An 18,213-nucleotide genomic window follows, 5' to 3' on the forward strand; every position below is an offset into this window, starting at 1 on the left:
TGATAGCCAATATCATACAGAAGCAGCTTTGATTTGTTTTCAGTAAATGGAGCATGCAAGTTATTACATATGCTTATAATTTATAATTATTTTAATTATTTCTGTAATTGTAAATAGTAATTATGATCTGTAACATACCTGTTACATATATACTCCAGAAATCTTTGTACGGCATTTGTTTTTTCACCATGGCACTCAGAAGCACATTTTGTGTATTAGTCCTAAAAACAAATTCAATTAAGCAAACTTTGTTTCTACAGTGGTAAAAAATTGGGGGGGGGGGGGGTCATGCAGTTTTATGTTTATTGCACTTCATAGAAATACAGTATCTCTTGTTTTTCACAATGATGCATTCTCAGGGTTTCACTTCTTTTGGTTTAGTCATTTCAATATTCTTACTACAACCCTTTTGCTTTGGCACATTTAGGCTTCTCTCTTCCTTTAGGCCTGGAATAAATAGACATCAAATACACACCAGAATGGAGTTGTTCAAGCATAAGAATGGTATCCTCACAGATGGGATTTTATCCAGTCTGTCTCCTGCACAGTCCACCAGACCCAGGGAAGAACATGGTGGGTGTGTGCACTCACAGGCACTTGTAAGAGCATGGCAGGAGTGTCATCTGAGTGAAAGCTGTTTAGGATATAGGAATGTTTTGAGGGTTTCAGTCTTGCAGATAGAGGGATGTGTGACAACAGATACCCTCTTTAGAATATAAATTCTAAATGGTTCTCTGAGTACCGCCTACCTTTAGCAATAAAGGGCCACAAAATCCAGTAACAAAGAAAATGCAGGTTTTGTGCTTCACCTTTCCTGTAGGCTAAATTTCCATTTAGCTCCCTCCAGACAGTCAAAAGCTGCTGGTCTTATGGCTCTGCATCTTTTGTAAAAAACCTGGCACATCCTTTGCTCCAATTGTCTATATTTTTTTAAGAAGTATGAAACATTTTTATTAAGAAAATGATAGTGACTAGAAATATGTATCCTTGAAGAGAATCACTAATAAAAAATTAATGTTGCTATGTATGTAGTGTTGCTACGATACGAAGACTAATGCATACTATAATCCATCTGATAATTCAAAGCTTAGCTAGCAGTGCTTCTATGCCTATAGAAAAAGTGGGTTTTTTAGTCAAACCTGTACCTTGAAAATAACGATTAACATAGATTAGTAAGGCAGGAGAAAACAACTTAAACAAGCTGATTGAATTTACAAGTTAAAGCTGTAATCACTTGTTTGCTTCATTTTATAAATGATAGTATGGATTTGCTATTTGCAATTTTGATTTTAGATTTCAAGCCACTTTATAACATGATCATAATGACTTTTAAAGATGCTGAGTAGTATGTTTGGCAGAATCCTAAGGATTTTTCTGCTTCTTCCTTGTGTGTTACTTTTCTGTTCATTCCTTCTCTTCAGAGGCAGATGAAAGGAGAAGAAGGAGGAAAGGAGAGAAAGAAAAGCTTTGGAGAAGAATTGTGCAAGGAATAATTTACAAAAAAGGAAAATCTGTGAAAGAATATTTAACAGAAATTCAGTTACCAATTAATGTAACAGTTGCTGTGAAGGCATCAATCAGATTAAAACAACTTTGAAATCTGAGCACAAAGCAAGAACTCTATCATAAAGAAAAAATAGAGAAAAAAAATAACAGCCAAACAAACCAAAATGCAGAAACCCTTTCCCGCAAACCCATGCACACAAAGTTGCCATCAAGACCGAGCTTGTAAAATAACACCCACCTTGGGTCACCTTCACCATGTTTTGGAACTTTTTAGACCTGAGGATCTGTCCACATAAAAGTTCATAAAGGTGGATGTTTTCTGCAGAATGTTGCATTGTTTATAAAGCAGAAATTTTTAGATTAGAATGCACAGGCTGGGTCTCCTGCTGAGCTTATCGCTAGACAAACTGCTCTAATCTTCTAAGGGATCCATTCCTTTGTGTGCTCTTTCTCAAACAGTATAGAGTTTCAGCTTTTTAACTACAATGGCTGGTGGGATCTGGAGTATTCTGTGATGCATAACTGCTGCTAGAGCAAACTCAGTAGGAGAATAAAAGCATTGGACATGTTCCCTGTCTGCCCTATCACCCAGCAATTGTCTGCAGCTTTCTTCTTTAGCAGTGTTCTAAGTTGACCAGCTTTTGGAAATGCTTCTATTCAGATCAGAGACAGGAGAGGATTCATTAGCCTTTTTGGTGATAGCTGTGAGGCCATTTTATATAAGCTGTCCATTACATCATCTGGTTTTTCAATACAAAGCTTCACTCCCTTACTCTGGAATTCTTTGCACTTCTAGAATCTTCTTTTACTCAGCTTTTCTGTTAAGCCAAAGCAGATCCCTTCTATGTTCTTAAGAAGAGCACAACTTGACTCATGTTCTTGCCCTAGATTTAACATGAAGATTAAGCAATAGATGGCCTCCAAGGACTTTTATCCTATGCCATTTTATTTATTTTATTTTGTTTTATGTTTTTTATCTGGAAACTTCTGTCAGATCCTGAACACCTAAGTAAAAGAAGCCTGGATTTGAAATTCTTACTGTTTTCACCAGTTGTACTTGTTTCTGTCCCCCATTTCTGTCTTTACTGGTTTTCTAACACAGACACAAGTGTGTGACACTGAAGTCCCCTTGTGTTGGGTAAGTGATTATGATCTCGTTTATCCTGAAAACTCTGTATTTACCAGTACTACGCTTGAAAAGCACACTACCAACATACTAAAAATAATTATGGATGAGTGTCCTGTCATGTCTGTTATTGAATTGCATACCCTTGACAAGAGAGTTCATCTAAACTGGCCAAGACAGCAGAAGGTGGTGACTGGGGAATCTCTCTCTACTAACAATCTTTTTTAAATGCCAAACCTGATCAGCTGGAGTTGGCATTATCCCTTAGACCTCTTCCTTGTGTTGATGGCATAGAGAATTGAGCTGCCTTGCTTATAAATTAATTGTGAGACAGCTTTATTTTGAATTACCACATTTAATTCTGCCACTGATGTAATTTGTTATGATAAAATTAGTACAGTGCTTGTTTAGTTTTCCCATTCCAGTGAGCTGTACAATATACCTGTCTGAAGAAGACATTCATTCAATGAATATTATTAAATTTTTTTTTTGTTATTCAGCCTCCCAGGTGGAATTGGAGTCCTCACCATCAGTCTGATCCCTCTATTCACTAAATACAGTATCTCAAAATATTCAATGTGCTGTATAGCAAAATAGCAATGGAATAGCAATTATAGCAATAAGAGCTGTATGTCTGCTTGAGACTGTTTCCAACATCTCTTGCATATACATTCCCAAAAGAGCTGGACTGATAAGACGTGAGCAGAATATATTCAAATTATATATATAATATATAATTATATTCAAATTGTGTTCTGGTTTGTCAGATATGCCTTGAAAATATACAATTTTCTCTGTAAACACACTACCCAAGTAAATGCTCTTGGACTGGTTTTAAGGGATTTTATTATTTAAAATTTTTAAATTAGTTTGGGATGTATGGCTTGTAGAAGAGATGGCAAAGAGGGAATATTGCCAAAAGAATTGGGGTAAACCTAGAGGCAGTGCTGGTAGCAGAGAGCAGATACAGTTACTGCTGTTAGAACAGGGTAGAATGAAAAGTAAAGGGGTTTGGGGATAGAGGTCTGTACTTGGCATCCAGCTGAGTTGAAATTTGCAGGTTCTTAAAAACAGGTAATCTAGCTGTGAATTATTATATTCATATGACATGTGGTAGCAAGGACAGACCTGATGTTAGCAGGTCCTTCCACTCCTATTTAATTTACAAAGACTGGACCTATTTACAAAATAAGGGCCTCCATTTCCTGTGAGGGACACAAATCAATGGCAGAAAATTAATTTCAGAAACACTAACCTTTTTGGTTTTAGAAAGCACTTCCTCAGTTCATTTTTTTTTTCCATGACATCAAGCACTTCTAAGATTCAACTGGACAGGATGATGGGACATGATGTCCACACTGTGCTTTTGCCAAGAAAGGTTGGACTAGGTGATCCTTGAGGTCCCATCCAACCTATGGATCTATGATTTTACCATGAAAATATAATTTAATGTAGACAAATGTATATAAATTTAGATAATGTAGATAAAAATTAGTGTTACGAAGTTGTAGAAATCAAATTAATTATATTTGATCATAGGTAAGTGTCTGAGTTATCTTGTGAATAACTTGTCATGCTTTGAAGACTTAAATGGTGCATTGGCTTTTTGCCTGCCAGTTTTCTCGTGTTTGCTCCGATAGGGCTTAAACAGACAAGCAAAAAGCGTTCATTTTGTAAAAGATATTTATGTAAATTGGTTTTGAAGGAAATAAACTTTTTTATGAGTTATGTTCAACCAAACATAGCATCATGCCTGCACTGGGGAACTAGAAAGTAAATTTGACTGAGCAGGGCTGAAACAGTCCAGACCTCTTGACAGTTGAAAGTGAAATATAAGATTTAAGTAGTCAAACTGGTAATGTAATTTTTATCTTAAAATAATTAGATTTCTGCTTGTCTGCAGTTCCAAATCATAAGTGTAAAGCTTTTCAAGGAGTTTGTTTAGTTTTTGGCTTTATTTCAGGTCTCTTAAGAACTGTCTAGCTGGCTTCCTGCTTTAATAGCTGCTGAAAGTTTCTTGAACTTGTGCAGACCTACTGTATGGTTGCTGGGCCAGCTTAGCCAGTCTCCTTATCCCTTCAAAGGGTACTGCTTGTGGCAAAGTGATGTAAAAATTCCTTTTACTGCATGGAGTTGACCTGACCACCATTTAAGACCAGGCCAAATCCCTGAGATCCCAAAAGAAGCAATGGTAACAGTCCTGGAGCTGTGCGGGGAAAAAAGAAATGAGCTCATCATGAGGGATGAATTTAGGATTCCACACTCGACTCTGGGGCTGGATTTGTTTAGCAGTCTTTTAGCTGGGGCTTAGTCTGGAGGGATGTTTTTTTCATGCAGCAGCAGCACATAACCCAGTAACATTAGTTACTGGTGCTGATGTCTGCATCTTTCCTCATTAAGTAGCTTAAGACATGCCTAATTAGTTAATGCTAGTCTCAAAGGCTGAGATGGAAGGAGATTATATATCCAACCTTGCATCTAACATATGTTTCCAATATGTATATAAGAAAAACTCATGCTCTGTCCCAATGCATATAATTGAAATACTGCTTCTGTAGAAAAGAAGATATGAAATACAATTTCTCTCACAGATACTTGTCCTTTTCTTCCAGCATGACACTGTATGTATACACACTAATGTTCCTCCTTTGATGGTGAATCCAGACATGGCAAAAACTTGGAAAACAAGGATTGTGTAAATGAATTTATCAATCACTTTATCAATCTAATTTCTCATTTTAGCTTAGTCATTGAATCTCTGAGTTTTGTTCATGGAACTAGAAGTAAAGAATTAGTAATATTGGTCGTGGGTTTGGTGTATTTTTGCAATATTAATCAACAGGTAAAAATGGCTACTTGAATTCCCGGAGCTAGAAGATTGTTTTCTTGCAAAAGCACTATTCCTAAGTCTCAGCTGGTATCCATATAAAAGCAAAAATCCTCATAGTGGTGACTGATGTTTCCAAAAGATGTATGCATTAAATAGAATGGATATTGAGAACCTCGGCTAAAAGTGAGGTGTTGGCAGGTACTTGTTGTTCATAATTATTTTTGCTTGTACTACTAATTTTCCAACACCTTTTTAACACCACAAAAATGTCTGTGGTGTCAAATAATTTCAATTATATGACTGAATTTGATTTGCTAGTACAAAAGATCTGGATAACAGGCTTTACATCTTTGTATGATTTGTACTTTGTATTCTTGCTTAATAGTCATCCTTTCCTTGCATCTGGTGCACAATCTTGTGGAATACTGAGGCTTGTGGTATTTTTTCTGCATTTGGAAGTGGTGATCACAATGGGGTGGATGGGGATACTAAAAACTAATACTCCTGATCAGCTACAGGAAGGTTATAGCCTTAAGAATGAGTTGTATTGAATCCACTTTCCACAATACCATGTCTTGTGAGGGATCCTGAAGAATCACAATGCCTTGGTTTTACATTTGGATTCCATACAGTTCTGCTGCCAGTAGATAGCAGGGCAGATTGAAATGGTTTGTTGTTAACACCATCAAAATATGTTTTCAGTGAAAGTATTGGGTAACTGAATCTGCAATTTGTAGCAACAACCTTATAAGCAAAATGTCACATACTAAACATGTTTTATATCTCTTCTGCTGTTTGAGAATGTGATCAGCTCCGTAGAGCTGCACTTTGAATTTTTCTGGCTCATCTCAGTTTAACATTTTCAGCTCTTCTAGAAGATCTGATTGCCTTGAAAACCTTTTAAAACACACTCTAATCTTCCTGCTGTTTCATCAGTCCACTCAAGTTAGCATTGGGCTCTCCATCACTCAGTGTATTGCAAATGCACTTCACGTGATTTGGAAAGGCATCATTGTGGTTGGTTGACTGCATGAAAGAAAATCAGTACTTTTTCCCCTTCAGACATTTACAGTAGAGCCAAATGAAAATTCAAATGCTGAAAGCTGCTTCCTCAAACAGTGACAAGAAGTAGTCATGAGCGAATGAGAGCTCAAACACTTCAGGCGTACTTAGTTCCACAAATGGGTTTCACTTTTGTTCAAGCTTCCTGTATTTTGCCAGCTTCTGTGTGTTCAACAGTGCGCTATGAACAGCAGAAACAGTTATTTTAATTTTGTGATCATGTGGCAAAACAGTAAAATATCTGCAATGTATTTCATGGACAAAGATTCCAAACTGTCTAATTTATTTCAACAGGCAAGCAGTCCTACAACAGGAACAGCTCCCAGGAGTCAATCTCGGTTGTCTGTCTGCCCCTCCACTCAGGACATTTGTAGGTATGTGCTGAGAAAAATATACTTTCATCTGACTGATACTTGTTAATTGCTTTAATGGAATATTATGTAGCTCTTGCTTCTGCTTAACTTTATTCATAATTGACATAGACTTTAGTTTTCATTTGATCTCTCTTTGTTTTGGTTTTGTTTTTGCATTTTAGTCTCATGTTTTTCTATTAAAATTCATGTTCTCATTCTCATCCTCTTGTTTTTTTGTGTGTGATTTCTCTTTCCAACCACCCTTACCATTTCCATCCCTTTCCTTTGCTTACTGCTTTGTCTAGATCTACTACCTTGCATGATTTGTCAGAAGATGAGCTTGAACATGCAACCCCTGTCATGGTGCTGGCCCCTTCTAATAGGGAGCCTGGTGGTAAGAAACTCATAAAACGAAGGTTTAGGCGGAAAAGAGAGGCTGGAGACAATGGTGAGCACACAGAAAAGCAAGGAAAGGGGAGAAACTGTAAATTGCATCCTGAGCCTCCGAGATCCAGCTGGAATGCATCTGATTCATCATCATCTTCGGATGAGGGTCAGTGGGCTCAGGCTAGGAGGAGAGCAAGAGAAAAGGCCAGGATGGCCAGGAGAGGGAGAAGAAACAATAGATCATGCAGTAACCAGGATGGGTCCTCAAACAATAATGCTGTTGAACTTGTCACCTTGGGGACAATGGGAAAAGAGAAACAAGAGGTGTCTGACCCTGAGAATCCTACTTTAAATCGCCGCCGAAGGATTCCAAGGCCTAAGGAATCACAGTCTTCAGCATCATCTCAGGAAGGAAGGATTTCCTCAAGAAAATGTGGGAAAAGCAAAGGGAAAAGCTACCACAGAGACCGGCAGCCTGCTCCTTTCCTTAGACACACGAAGGACTCCTTTGCAGAGGCAGGCTCTGGCAGCAATGCTCTGGCAGTCCCAGATCATGGAGCGCCTGCTGGGGCCGAGCCCACTGTGCCTCATGCTGTTCAGAAGCCTCCAGTGTTGTATGATGACTGGTCTGATGATTTAGAAGTATGCAGGTTAGTCCCTTATAAGAAGGATTTAGCATTCTTAAGATGAGTTTCTCCCTGCCATGGTCTGTATGGCTTTCCCTTGACTGCTTTCTGTCACTATTTTTCGGTAATAAACTGCTAGGCAGGCCACAGGAAATAACACAAGAACCTTTGCTACTGAGAAGTTAGCATATCTCAATCTGAAGAGATACTTCTCTTATTTAAAAGGAATAATCTTACAAGGGTACCCAATGTTTGTCTTTGTTCCATGAAGATGGACCCACTCTGTCCTCTGGCAGAGCATTGTTTTTTTAAAATCTCTGGCCAGAGGCAGAGAATGAAGCAGGGTGCCAGATAGCTCAGTACAATGGGATATGGAGCTTTTCCTCCTTAAGTGATCAGTTCAAATCCAGCTTTGGTCCCTCTATGTAATTTTTCAATTGCTTACATGAAATAAATATATGGTCTTGATTCGGTGTCCCTTAGAGTTGCCATTACTTCAGGAATCCAGTGGATGGTGCCTGGAGAGCATCGTCTCTAGTAGGGCATAATTTGTCTGTGATTTTGCACTGCCAAACACCTCCACACTGTGAATGTGTATGGGCTGTTAGTTCAGTCATCCCTCTCAAGGACTGGAATGATACAAAAGGGTGATTGGGCAGAATAAACAGTAAAATAAGTTTTGGGAAAGAAAAAGCAACACCAGGAGTTCTCTTCAGTTCAGAAGCTCAGGCCTCTGACAATCTGATGCCCTTGTTGTGTAGCATGCAACCAGAAGGTGAGCATTTTACCCTGGAAACGAGATCAAGCTAGTCACTTTTGGGCTAACATCCAAATTTGGAGTACACAGCTGGGAACATTTGAGTTACTTAGTTCAGTGGTAAATGAAAATGCACCATACTGTAAGTCTAACAGAACTGAAACAAGTATTTCCTTTTTTCTCCCTCACCGAACTTGTGAGCCAGCATTGGCTCTCATCTACAAAGTGGCAATCAGGCTTAGTTTCTTCATATGGTAACCCAAAACTTCTCACTTTTCTTTGCTGGGAAGAATTTGTGTGGAAATGTAAACGGAGGATGAGGAAGTTCATGATGCCACATCATGCAGTCTCACAGTATGCTTCAACCTAGTGAAACACTGTAAAGATCTTATTTCTAAAAAGAAAAGAGGTAATATGCAGGTATTTTGTGGGGTGTTTTTTGCAGCAGAAGATATAAGCTATTACTAACACAGCTGGGGCTATGCACTCCTTTTTATACTTACCAAGCTAAAATGCACATTTCCACTGTCTGTCCATTGTCTGTCATAATAATTTAAGGTTCTTCAAAGTCCAACTGTGTTTGTGCATGAGTTTATGTATTAGGACCAGGCTTAGGTTCTCTCTGCCTTATAGAAATGCAAAGAAACAGCCACAGTGGTAAACCATGTTATTGAAATTTATCTACAGGGCATGATTCAGAGGTGCACACAGATAATTACAACAGCTTCAGTGTTGTCTTCTATTTCTGAACCGCCCAGATTGAAGATCCAGTGTAGTACATACATACATAACAGGTCATTTAATAATTGTTAAGAATATGAGCTACCCGAAACCTGAAAAAAAAAAACAACTTCAGCACAGGTCTTCATATGGGCTTCATTATACTGTAGTAAATACACAAATAAATAAATTTGTGTGTGGGTATATAGATATACCCTCCCACACACATATATATGGTGTATATATAGGTGTGTATATATAAATATAAAAAAATAAAGTTCTGTTAATGCATTACGTAGATTAGTCCTAGCTGTTGCCTAAGTCACCAAACTTAGAATTTGCTTTCAGATGAAAAGTGAATTCCAGTCTTTCATTTGTCTTCTCAGCCCACTGAATTTTATTATAATTTTTCAGGCACTTTTTGCAAGACTTGGAGCTTGGTTCAAGGATGGACCTTTTGGATGTGCATGCAGACTTTTCAGCCAGGCTCTTATTTGAGGAAAGTTGAAAAATTTTGATAGGTTGTGTCCTTAGGCTCAGTATCAGTGGAGATGTTCTTTGAACAACCAGCATTAAACTTAGTATGGTTGATAATGAGACCTGTTCTGCAAAATTTCTAAAGCCAGTCAGAAACGCATTTTCCTGTGTTCTTTTTTTTTTTTTTTTTGTTTTTGTCATTATCAGATATGTCATAATGACTGTAATACAGCTAGGAAAAACATAGCAAAATCAAAAGCCTGTTAATTTTTTATAGCTGGTAAGTTGTCTTACTTAATCAGTTTGCTGACAGCTGAAGAAAAAGGAAGACATGTTTTTATTGCCAATTCAGAACACACTGTAGTTTCTATTTCTCAGGACATGTCCATGCATTTAATTGATTTGTGATCTGTGGTATGTTTTCTTTTTAAAATTCCCAAACTCCAATCTGAAACAAAAACCAAATAAATAATTGCATGTCAGTGTAGTTGTGCACATATACACCATTTTTCTGCATGAAAAATAGAAAAAAGAGGGCGGTTTTGTCATGTTTATGCTAAGACTAGGTTAGCATAGCTGGTTGTTATGTGGAAGATTTTTTTTCCTGGGGAGTTTCTTCAAGCTTTTCATCCTAGCTATTCATGTCTTTTAGTTGATATGATAGCACTGGCTGAGAGGAATGGCCCTCACATAAATGGTATTGTGTGGAAATAGCAGAGGGACAGGGATCACAAACATGTCGTGGCAACAGTTATTTTGTCTTTAAGTTTCTGGGTAGACAACTTTTTTCCTTCATTTCCTCATGGATTGCTGGCAGTTTCTTCACTCTGCATTTAGCAGCATGAGCGGGAATGTGACAGGGCACACTCAATTCCAGCATAAGCACATTAGTCAGATAAAGTACAGTACCATTGTGCAATATGTTCTTCAGCTAGCCTAAGGGGAGCCTTTTGGTCACTTCAGTGAATTATTTGCCCTTCTAGTGTCACTGATTCTTTCCAAACTGCTGAAAAAATGTCATGGCATCAATCCTGACCTTTACAGTCTCTTTCCTGGACAACTGGAGTCCATTAGGAGGCAAGGTTTCTTCTTCTGACATACAACATGAGTTGTGGCTGTGCTGAGTTGTTTTGGCACCTAATTTAGTTTTTTTTTTTTTTTTTTAACTCACAGGATAGGCTTTCTAAATCGTACATCTGGATACCCCTTTTCCTAAGTTGCCCTGTGCCTGAGATTTTCTTCATAAATACTTTATCCAGGAATTTACCATGGCTTGAGGCACAGCTTCAGAAACAGCTTTCTTTGGTCTGCATGTGGATAATCTCCCCAAAGAGAACAGCTGTGTATTGGACATGACAAAGTGAATGGATTGTGAGAAGTTAGACCCATGGATTTTCACATGGAAATCACTAAGAAAAAAAAAATTGAGTAGTTGATATTATCACTAGTGGATCATAAGTGTTTTGTGTATTGATTCTGAATATATCTTGTGGTATTTTTATTATTGATGATATAGTTGAAATATATTTTTTCTTTAACTAGTTAGGCTTTTGGTGTACAATCTTTATGTAGTGCTGATTCGGTCATTTCAGAAAAAACACATGCACTTAAAGTGGAGTTTCTCACTTTGGAAAAAAGATGCTTAATGGGAGTCAAATTTTGATTTTGTTGAACTCTGAATGCATCTTTCTGCAGTCAGGTATAATGGCAGGCCCTCATTTGAGGAATAGGGTATAATAGTAGGGCATGTGAGAAAACAAGCAGGGAAGGGTAGAGGTAAGGAGATGATTAAGTTGATTCATGAGATCTGTAAAGTATATTTCAAACATAATTTTTAAAAAACAGTTTTCAGAATCTAGTGTGTTAATTAAAAGGCCATTATAAACTTAGGAAAATACTAATATGGTCAGTTCTCTGTGTTAGCACAATTATAAATGGGAAGGAATTGTGTATTGTATACTGCACATGACAAGAGGCAATATGATTATGTAGTTTCTCTCTGAAATCAAATGCTTCTGCAGGGTTTTCTTTTCTTAATATTATTTAGTAGGACCTGCAAAAAAAAAAGTATTTTTCATGAAATGACTTACATTCTGAAATATTCAGGTAGAAGCATGCTCAGGAGATCAGCAGACAGAAAGGTAATTGGTAAGAAATAAGTCCTTGAGGAAGAAAAACCAGAAAGTTGAAGAAAGATAGATATATAGGTTCAAATTATACCATTGAATTTTAACACTCATTCTAAATACTTATGCTGACACCTTGATGTAGGACCCAGTGATGAAACTGTAATGCAGGATATGTAGACTTGAAGTACCATCCAGAGCCTTCTAAAATCACCATAAAATGGAAGATGCTCTACTTCCAGACTGCAGTGTTTTGCTAGAGGGTTTTTAACCTGTTTCTCCCTGGGATGTTAGTGTGTGCCTTGTGATCTCAGGATGTTAGGAGCTAAGTCTCTGAATCTTGTCCTGCACGTTGATTCCTCACCCCTTTCTCAAAAAGAACTGTGACTGCTGCTTGCTTTCCTGTTCAGAGCTTTATTTTTTGCAAAGTGACTTTTTGATAGGAATCTCCTGCTTTTTGAGGCATCTCCTCCTCTGCTTGATGGTCTGGTGGTTCATCAGTCTTTGAAGCAGTATGAAATTCTGGTTAATTCTATTATCTGCCTGATGGTTCAAATACCCATCTGTCACCTCTTCAGCCATCTGGTTATGCAGTCTCTTTTGGAAGCTCTCCATGATTCACAAGGATGCAAGGAGAGCCAAAGTAAGGCAAGTATGTCTTTGTTGTGATTAGGCTCACTTGTCTGGGGGAGAACTGAGTCCTTGTTTCTGCTTGTTTCTTTCAAGACTTATTATTATTTTTAATGGAAATAAGTGAAATGGCACAACTTCCTGTTAAAATGTTACCTTGGTTTTAAGGGTCCTATTGTTGAATACTTAAAGCTTGCATATTTTGTGTATGGAGTTCAGTTCCTTAAAGCTTTCAGTTTCACTAGATGAGTGGGAGGAAATCTATATCCTGTTTTGAGATGCAGTCCCTAGTTCTTTGAACTTGTTCAGTGCAGTAAATCTTGTCAGACACGTGTCTTGCACTAACAGTGCATCTGAGGCAGCAATTACTTGTAACTCTTTAGATATCCTATTTATCACCTATAAAGAAAGATTAATAGACGAGAAATGTCGATAAAATAAAATAATGATGTGCTTTCGCTAATGTTGTTTGCTCTTGGGGCTCTTACAAATTCTCATCACTTTTGCAGAAATGAAGAGAAAGCTTTATAAACTAGGCCCCTTATGAAATTCCACTAGTGTGGTGCAGCATTTTAAAAATGGTTTTTGCTCTAGTCAGGTAGAGACAGCTGACTGTATAGCATAATGGAAGGGCAGGAGTGACAGGGAAGAGATAGACAAATGGATTACATTTGGTGTGGAGAATAAATGTGCCTCATTCACACCATGTTTAAATGGAGAGAAAGACCAATTTGTCATTTAGATTACTTTGTGATTTAAAAGTGGAAAGAATGGAAATGAGATTTAAAAAAAGAAAAGCCTGTAAAATGAAAGCAAGAGAAGCATGGCACTCTGTAGCCTATTGCAAGGTGAACATATTCAGTGAATTTAGCCTTTTTTTTTTCAAGTGATGAGCCATGCATAAGCAGATATCCCTATTTTTGTGGATTCTTTTTATGAATGAAAATTACTTGCTATGAGTTGTTCATAATGCTATTTTAGGTTCTAACTATCTAAAAGTACTGTAAGGAATTTATAAATTGGCAAAAGAGAAAATGACCTTTTTTGGACAGAATAGTTTTCCTAAGAAAAAATCAAACAGTAGCAATAGCAATTTTTGTGCATCCTTTTGCAATTCTGGGAAATTGGATCCTTTTGGTCCAGTTACGATAACCTAGGAGCTCATGGCATTTCATTATGACAGCTAATAATTCCCGCAGTCAAAAATCAAATCCAGGGATTCACTTGCTCCAACATTCTTCAGCTCTGCTGTTTCTTCCTGACTAAGCTCCCTTTAGCAACAGTGAGATAGTGATGAGATGTACCCATGAGAGTAAACATTTTTCTTTGCATAACCATTATGAGTTCATATGTGCTTTCCAGTGAAGGGCAAGGTTTTCAATAATTTCTCACAAAAAAAAAAAAATCTGGAATAGGAATTATCTTTCTTGAGTATATTTATATGGAGAAAATATTTCCCTCTTTTATTAAGGAAATCTATTAAAAGTTCCAAAGTATTTCTCTTGTACTGGTGTTCTTCCATCTTCAAGAAAATGACAGTGTGGTTATTAGGCATCTGTTATTAGACATTAATTTAGTTCAGTTTGCCTATAAATTGCATCACAATTGGTGTGAACGTGCCACAGTCATAAGGCTGTAGCTCCTCCTAATTTGGTGAGTGAAGGGGCCTCCATTAGTTCAGATAAGGAGCCTGCTTTTGAAGCACATCTGATCAACCTTACTTTTGCCATGGTTTAGACCACACTGAGAATTTGTCTCAGAGTATATTCCCAGTCCAGTCTAAAATCAGTTTCAAATCAAAGAAACACCCAGCAGGATGGGTCTGGTGTACATAGCCCAGGTTTTAGCAGTAGCTGTTTTTTCCAAGAGATTTGTTACAATTTCACTGTAATGCTTGTTAGCATGGACATAGCTGTACAGCACCCAGAAAATTAAGGAACAATACAGGTTTTAATAATTGCATCATTTATAGCCGTTAAGCATCATTGCACATCATTATCAGTATGCCAATGCCCCCATATATATTTCTATTTTTTAAAGCCTCAGAGGCATTCTCCTACATTTTACATTTGTTAATGAGGGTAAAATTTGACCTGGTGTATTTTCAAGGAAATCTGTAAATGCTTCTGTAGCTAAACCCTTGGTTTATGTGTAATGGCCAAAAATCCTTAACAGTTTTACCAGGTACTGAGATGGGGGGAGATTCCAAATATGGATGGGATCCACAGAGAGAGTTCTGGTGATGCAGAATTACTGGAAACACTTTCCCACCAGCGCTGCTCCTGGTGACAAGGTTCTTAATGTGGCTTGCAGCAGAAGCTGGGACATGCTGAATGATTCTTCTTCTTTATCACTTTTCTTTGGCAGTAATCATCCATGGGAATCAGCTGGGTAGATGCTGTCCCAGAGGAGCACTTGCTGGCAGGGTAGGAGTGGAGCACTAAATCCCACAGGACTCCTGCAGAATAAGTGTGTTTTCCACTTCACTACAGAGGTACAGGGATCAGCTTATTTTCTTAATTTCCAGAGTCAGGTGGATTAGTAGATGGCAGGTTAGGGAAACTGCTGGGTTTCCAATGAGAATGGAGATTTGCAGCTATTGTCTTTAATGAGGGTAAAACTGTTAACTGCATGTGAAGAAAAAGCTACAAATCTGTTGGAATCTGCCTGTATCTCTTGCAATAAGCAGCTTAGATGCTAACCATCTAGATTGCAATTTCAATTGCCATGATTTTGCCAGAATAAATAACTGTTGGGAAAACCTGAAAGCTTTCCAAGTCATTTCCTTGTTCCATACTGATTTTAAACCTTTTAATCTGAGATTATGTTTGTCTGTAGGGAAAATTGAAATGTTTGTCTGCATGGAAGACAAAAAGTCTTAATTTGATGACAAATGAAAGTCAGTCATCCAAGATAACTCTTGCTGTTTTTCTGAAAATCAACAAAAATCCAATGATTTTAGGAATGCCTGCAACTTGTATACTGTTTTCATACTTCCCTTTCTGCCTTTTCTCTTTGCAATGAACAGGACCATGGAAAATATGAGAAAGCAATTAATAGTCATGGAATTTAAGACAGTATGACAACACTAAATTCTGAAGATGCCTCACTTCTTCTGGGTGCTTTCTTTAGCTGCATCTCATAATTTTGATCTGATAAGAAATTCCTTTTGTTTATATATATATATATATATATGTATGTAGTGGCAGTATGTTTTGTAAGGAACATACAAAAACTCTGCAACAGTTTTTATATGAATTACGAAAAATCTTTCAAAAATACTGATGTTTTCAGTTTTAACATTAAGTATTTTTTTCCTGAAAAATATTTTTCTTAATTTGTTGCATTATATATGTGAACCTGCTGTTTAAGAACATCCTTCAAAGGATTTTTGTGCTTTTTGTTTTTCATCTCATGTATGCACAGTGTTAGCATTAATTTCTGTTTGGTACATCTGTTTGCTGAAGGTTGTAGAAACAAATTCTGTTCTGTAGAAACAAATTTCTACAGAAATTTCTAGCAATTCTGTGCTAGAAAAATATGTGCTGGATAATTAAAATAATGACATATATAACAAAAACTTATACGTAAGGATGACAGCACTGTCAGTATTATTTCATAAGGATTCACAGTGAGTTTTATTGAAAGAAATATAGACCTTCTGTGATCTCAGTGTGTAGGAATATATTTGTAGTTGTATACAAATATAAACACAAAATTTTGTGTATCTGAATCAGAAGATCATCTAATGGCATATATATCCTGTGTTGTCTGATGTACACATGATTCATAGAGCAAAAGCTCCTTTGGACTCTTGTGCTCATTCTTTCCCCTGGGAAAAGAAAGGTCCTGTTCATAGACAGGAATCCTTAAAGTACTAAGCTGTCAGGAAAAAAAAATAGTCAAAGGTATTTCTCTATAATAAAGGCCATTTATGTACTAAAGGACTAAAAGGTTGAGAAAGACTGAGTATGTAAATGCTGTAGGTGTGTCTGAGCAGTTAAAACAGCAGCTATTAGCAATGATCAGTGCTGTACTACAAATTGTAAATAAAACAGTATAGATTTAGCAAATTCTGTATTTTTTTCTTTATCATAGAGAGTGTTTTGGGGTTGTTTTTCATTCAGTTAATTTCTGAAGTATGCAAACAAATTTTACTCTCAGAACAAGTTCTACCAGCTAAATAATCAATCTGATGCATGAAAGTTTCAAACAGTTGTGATCGTTTGACAACAGGAAACTAGAATGAAAGTTCTCTACCTCCAGCTTGGTTTAGACATGGTTCAGGTATGTCTGTGCTTTGTATCCCTACCTCTATTCTGTTTGCACAACAAACTTCGCAAAACCATTATTAAAAATTTACTTTCTCTGATTTGTGATAATTACTATGTACATTCTAGATGAACACATCAAAGAGCAAAATGCATAAAATTGTGGTTCAATTCTAATGGCTGAGGAAGACAGAGCAAGTTACCTGCTCCAAGTCTTTAAAAGATGTTAAAGCACTTAGCCAACAGTTTGTTACCACAGGTGTTGGGCACCAAAAAGTCTTTAGACTGTCATTATGAGTTTAGGTACACAATCATCTTTTAAGCTAATTTCTTCTGGTTAAACAAATAACAGAGTTAAATTGTACCAAAGAGACCAAAGAGCATTACGGCTAATGAAAGCCATGCCTTTGGTCATTTTCTCTGGACTTTAATTTCTACCGAAGTTTGTTTTAATTCTCTTTACATATTTCATGGTTATAAAGCTAGAAGAGGCCATTAGAATATCTAGTTTGAGCTTTATTCATACTGTAAATTCTTAGTGTCATCCTGTCATTTATACAATTGGCTTGTGACTTACGTACAAGGAAAGACCAAATAGAATGTATAATGCATATAGAGATTTTCTGTAGAAGTATTTCTACTAGGGATTATTTCTATTCATTTCCAATTTGCAGTGTCACTTTATTTGAAGATCCCAGTGGAATTTTAGGCTTGTATTTTAGCTCTGAAAATAATTTTAAACAATCTTGGCAGTAGTAGAAAAAAAGGCTATTGGGTCCATAGCTTAGTTGTCTAATTTCTAAATAGTTTAAATGCTAAGGCTGTAAAATAAATTATGTATGGCTTGAATTTAAATGAACAAAGAGTGCTCATCTTCCTTTGGGGAATAGCTTTAATTTACATAGAAAAATTAGGGGTTTTATGTAACTCTCAGTTGGGAATGCATTTGTTAGAAAAATAACTATTCAGTGTTTTGAAAATATAGTTCTGTTTAAACTAGAGGCTCAGTAAGAAATCACCATATAGGCTATTCCAATCTAAGAACTAAGCTACTGATGCACCTAATTCAGCTGGATTAGTAAAGACTGTAAATTGAGTTCCTGTAAAATGTGTCTCAAAAAATGAAAATGTGCAAGAAGGAAGTTGTGGGTAATTTGTTCTCCTCTTCACTGCTGTGGGGCATGAAATCCTGTATGAGCACCACTGCAGAAATTGAAACCTGGCTTTTGTGGACCAGGTATTCAGAGCTTCATTTATCTCTTGGGATTTCTTTGGTCTCTTTCTGTATGTCCAGCAAAGCGGCTTTGTTCTGATTCCCCATTATCATAGATAGGTTTTCTCA

At 36.9% G+C, this 18,213-nt stretch overlaps 1 protein-coding gene across 6 annotated transcripts in view; it reads left to right on the forward strand.

The window, feature by feature from the left end:
* The window catches only part of MARCHF1 (membrane associated ring-CH-type finger 1), a 223,406-nt gene that overhangs the window by 181,071 nt on the left and 24,122 nt on the right, over positions 1 to 18,213 (forward strand). For 5 of the 6 annotated variants that reach the window (XM_068187157.1, XM_068187158.1, XM_068187162.1 and 2 more), the window contains 2 exons: positions 6,819 to 6,898; positions 7,183 to 7,914. In XM_068187157.1, coding sequence (XP_068043258.1) covers positions 6,819 to 6,898; positions 7,183 to 7,914 — 812 coding nt within the window. The remainder of the gene's footprint in view (positions 1 to 6,818; positions 6,899 to 7,182; positions 7,915 to 18,213) is intronic. The other variant, XM_068187163.1, reaches the window with a different exon arrangement.

The sequence above is a fragment of the Anomalospiza imberbis genome, chromosome 4 (genome assembly GCF_031753505.1).
Source record: "Anomalospiza imberbis isolate Cuckoo-Finch-1a 21T00152 chromosome 4, ASM3175350v1, whole genome shotgun sequence".
NCBI classification, from domain to species: domain Eukaryota; kingdom Metazoa; phylum Chordata; class Aves; order Passeriformes; family Viduidae; genus Anomalospiza; species Anomalospiza imberbis.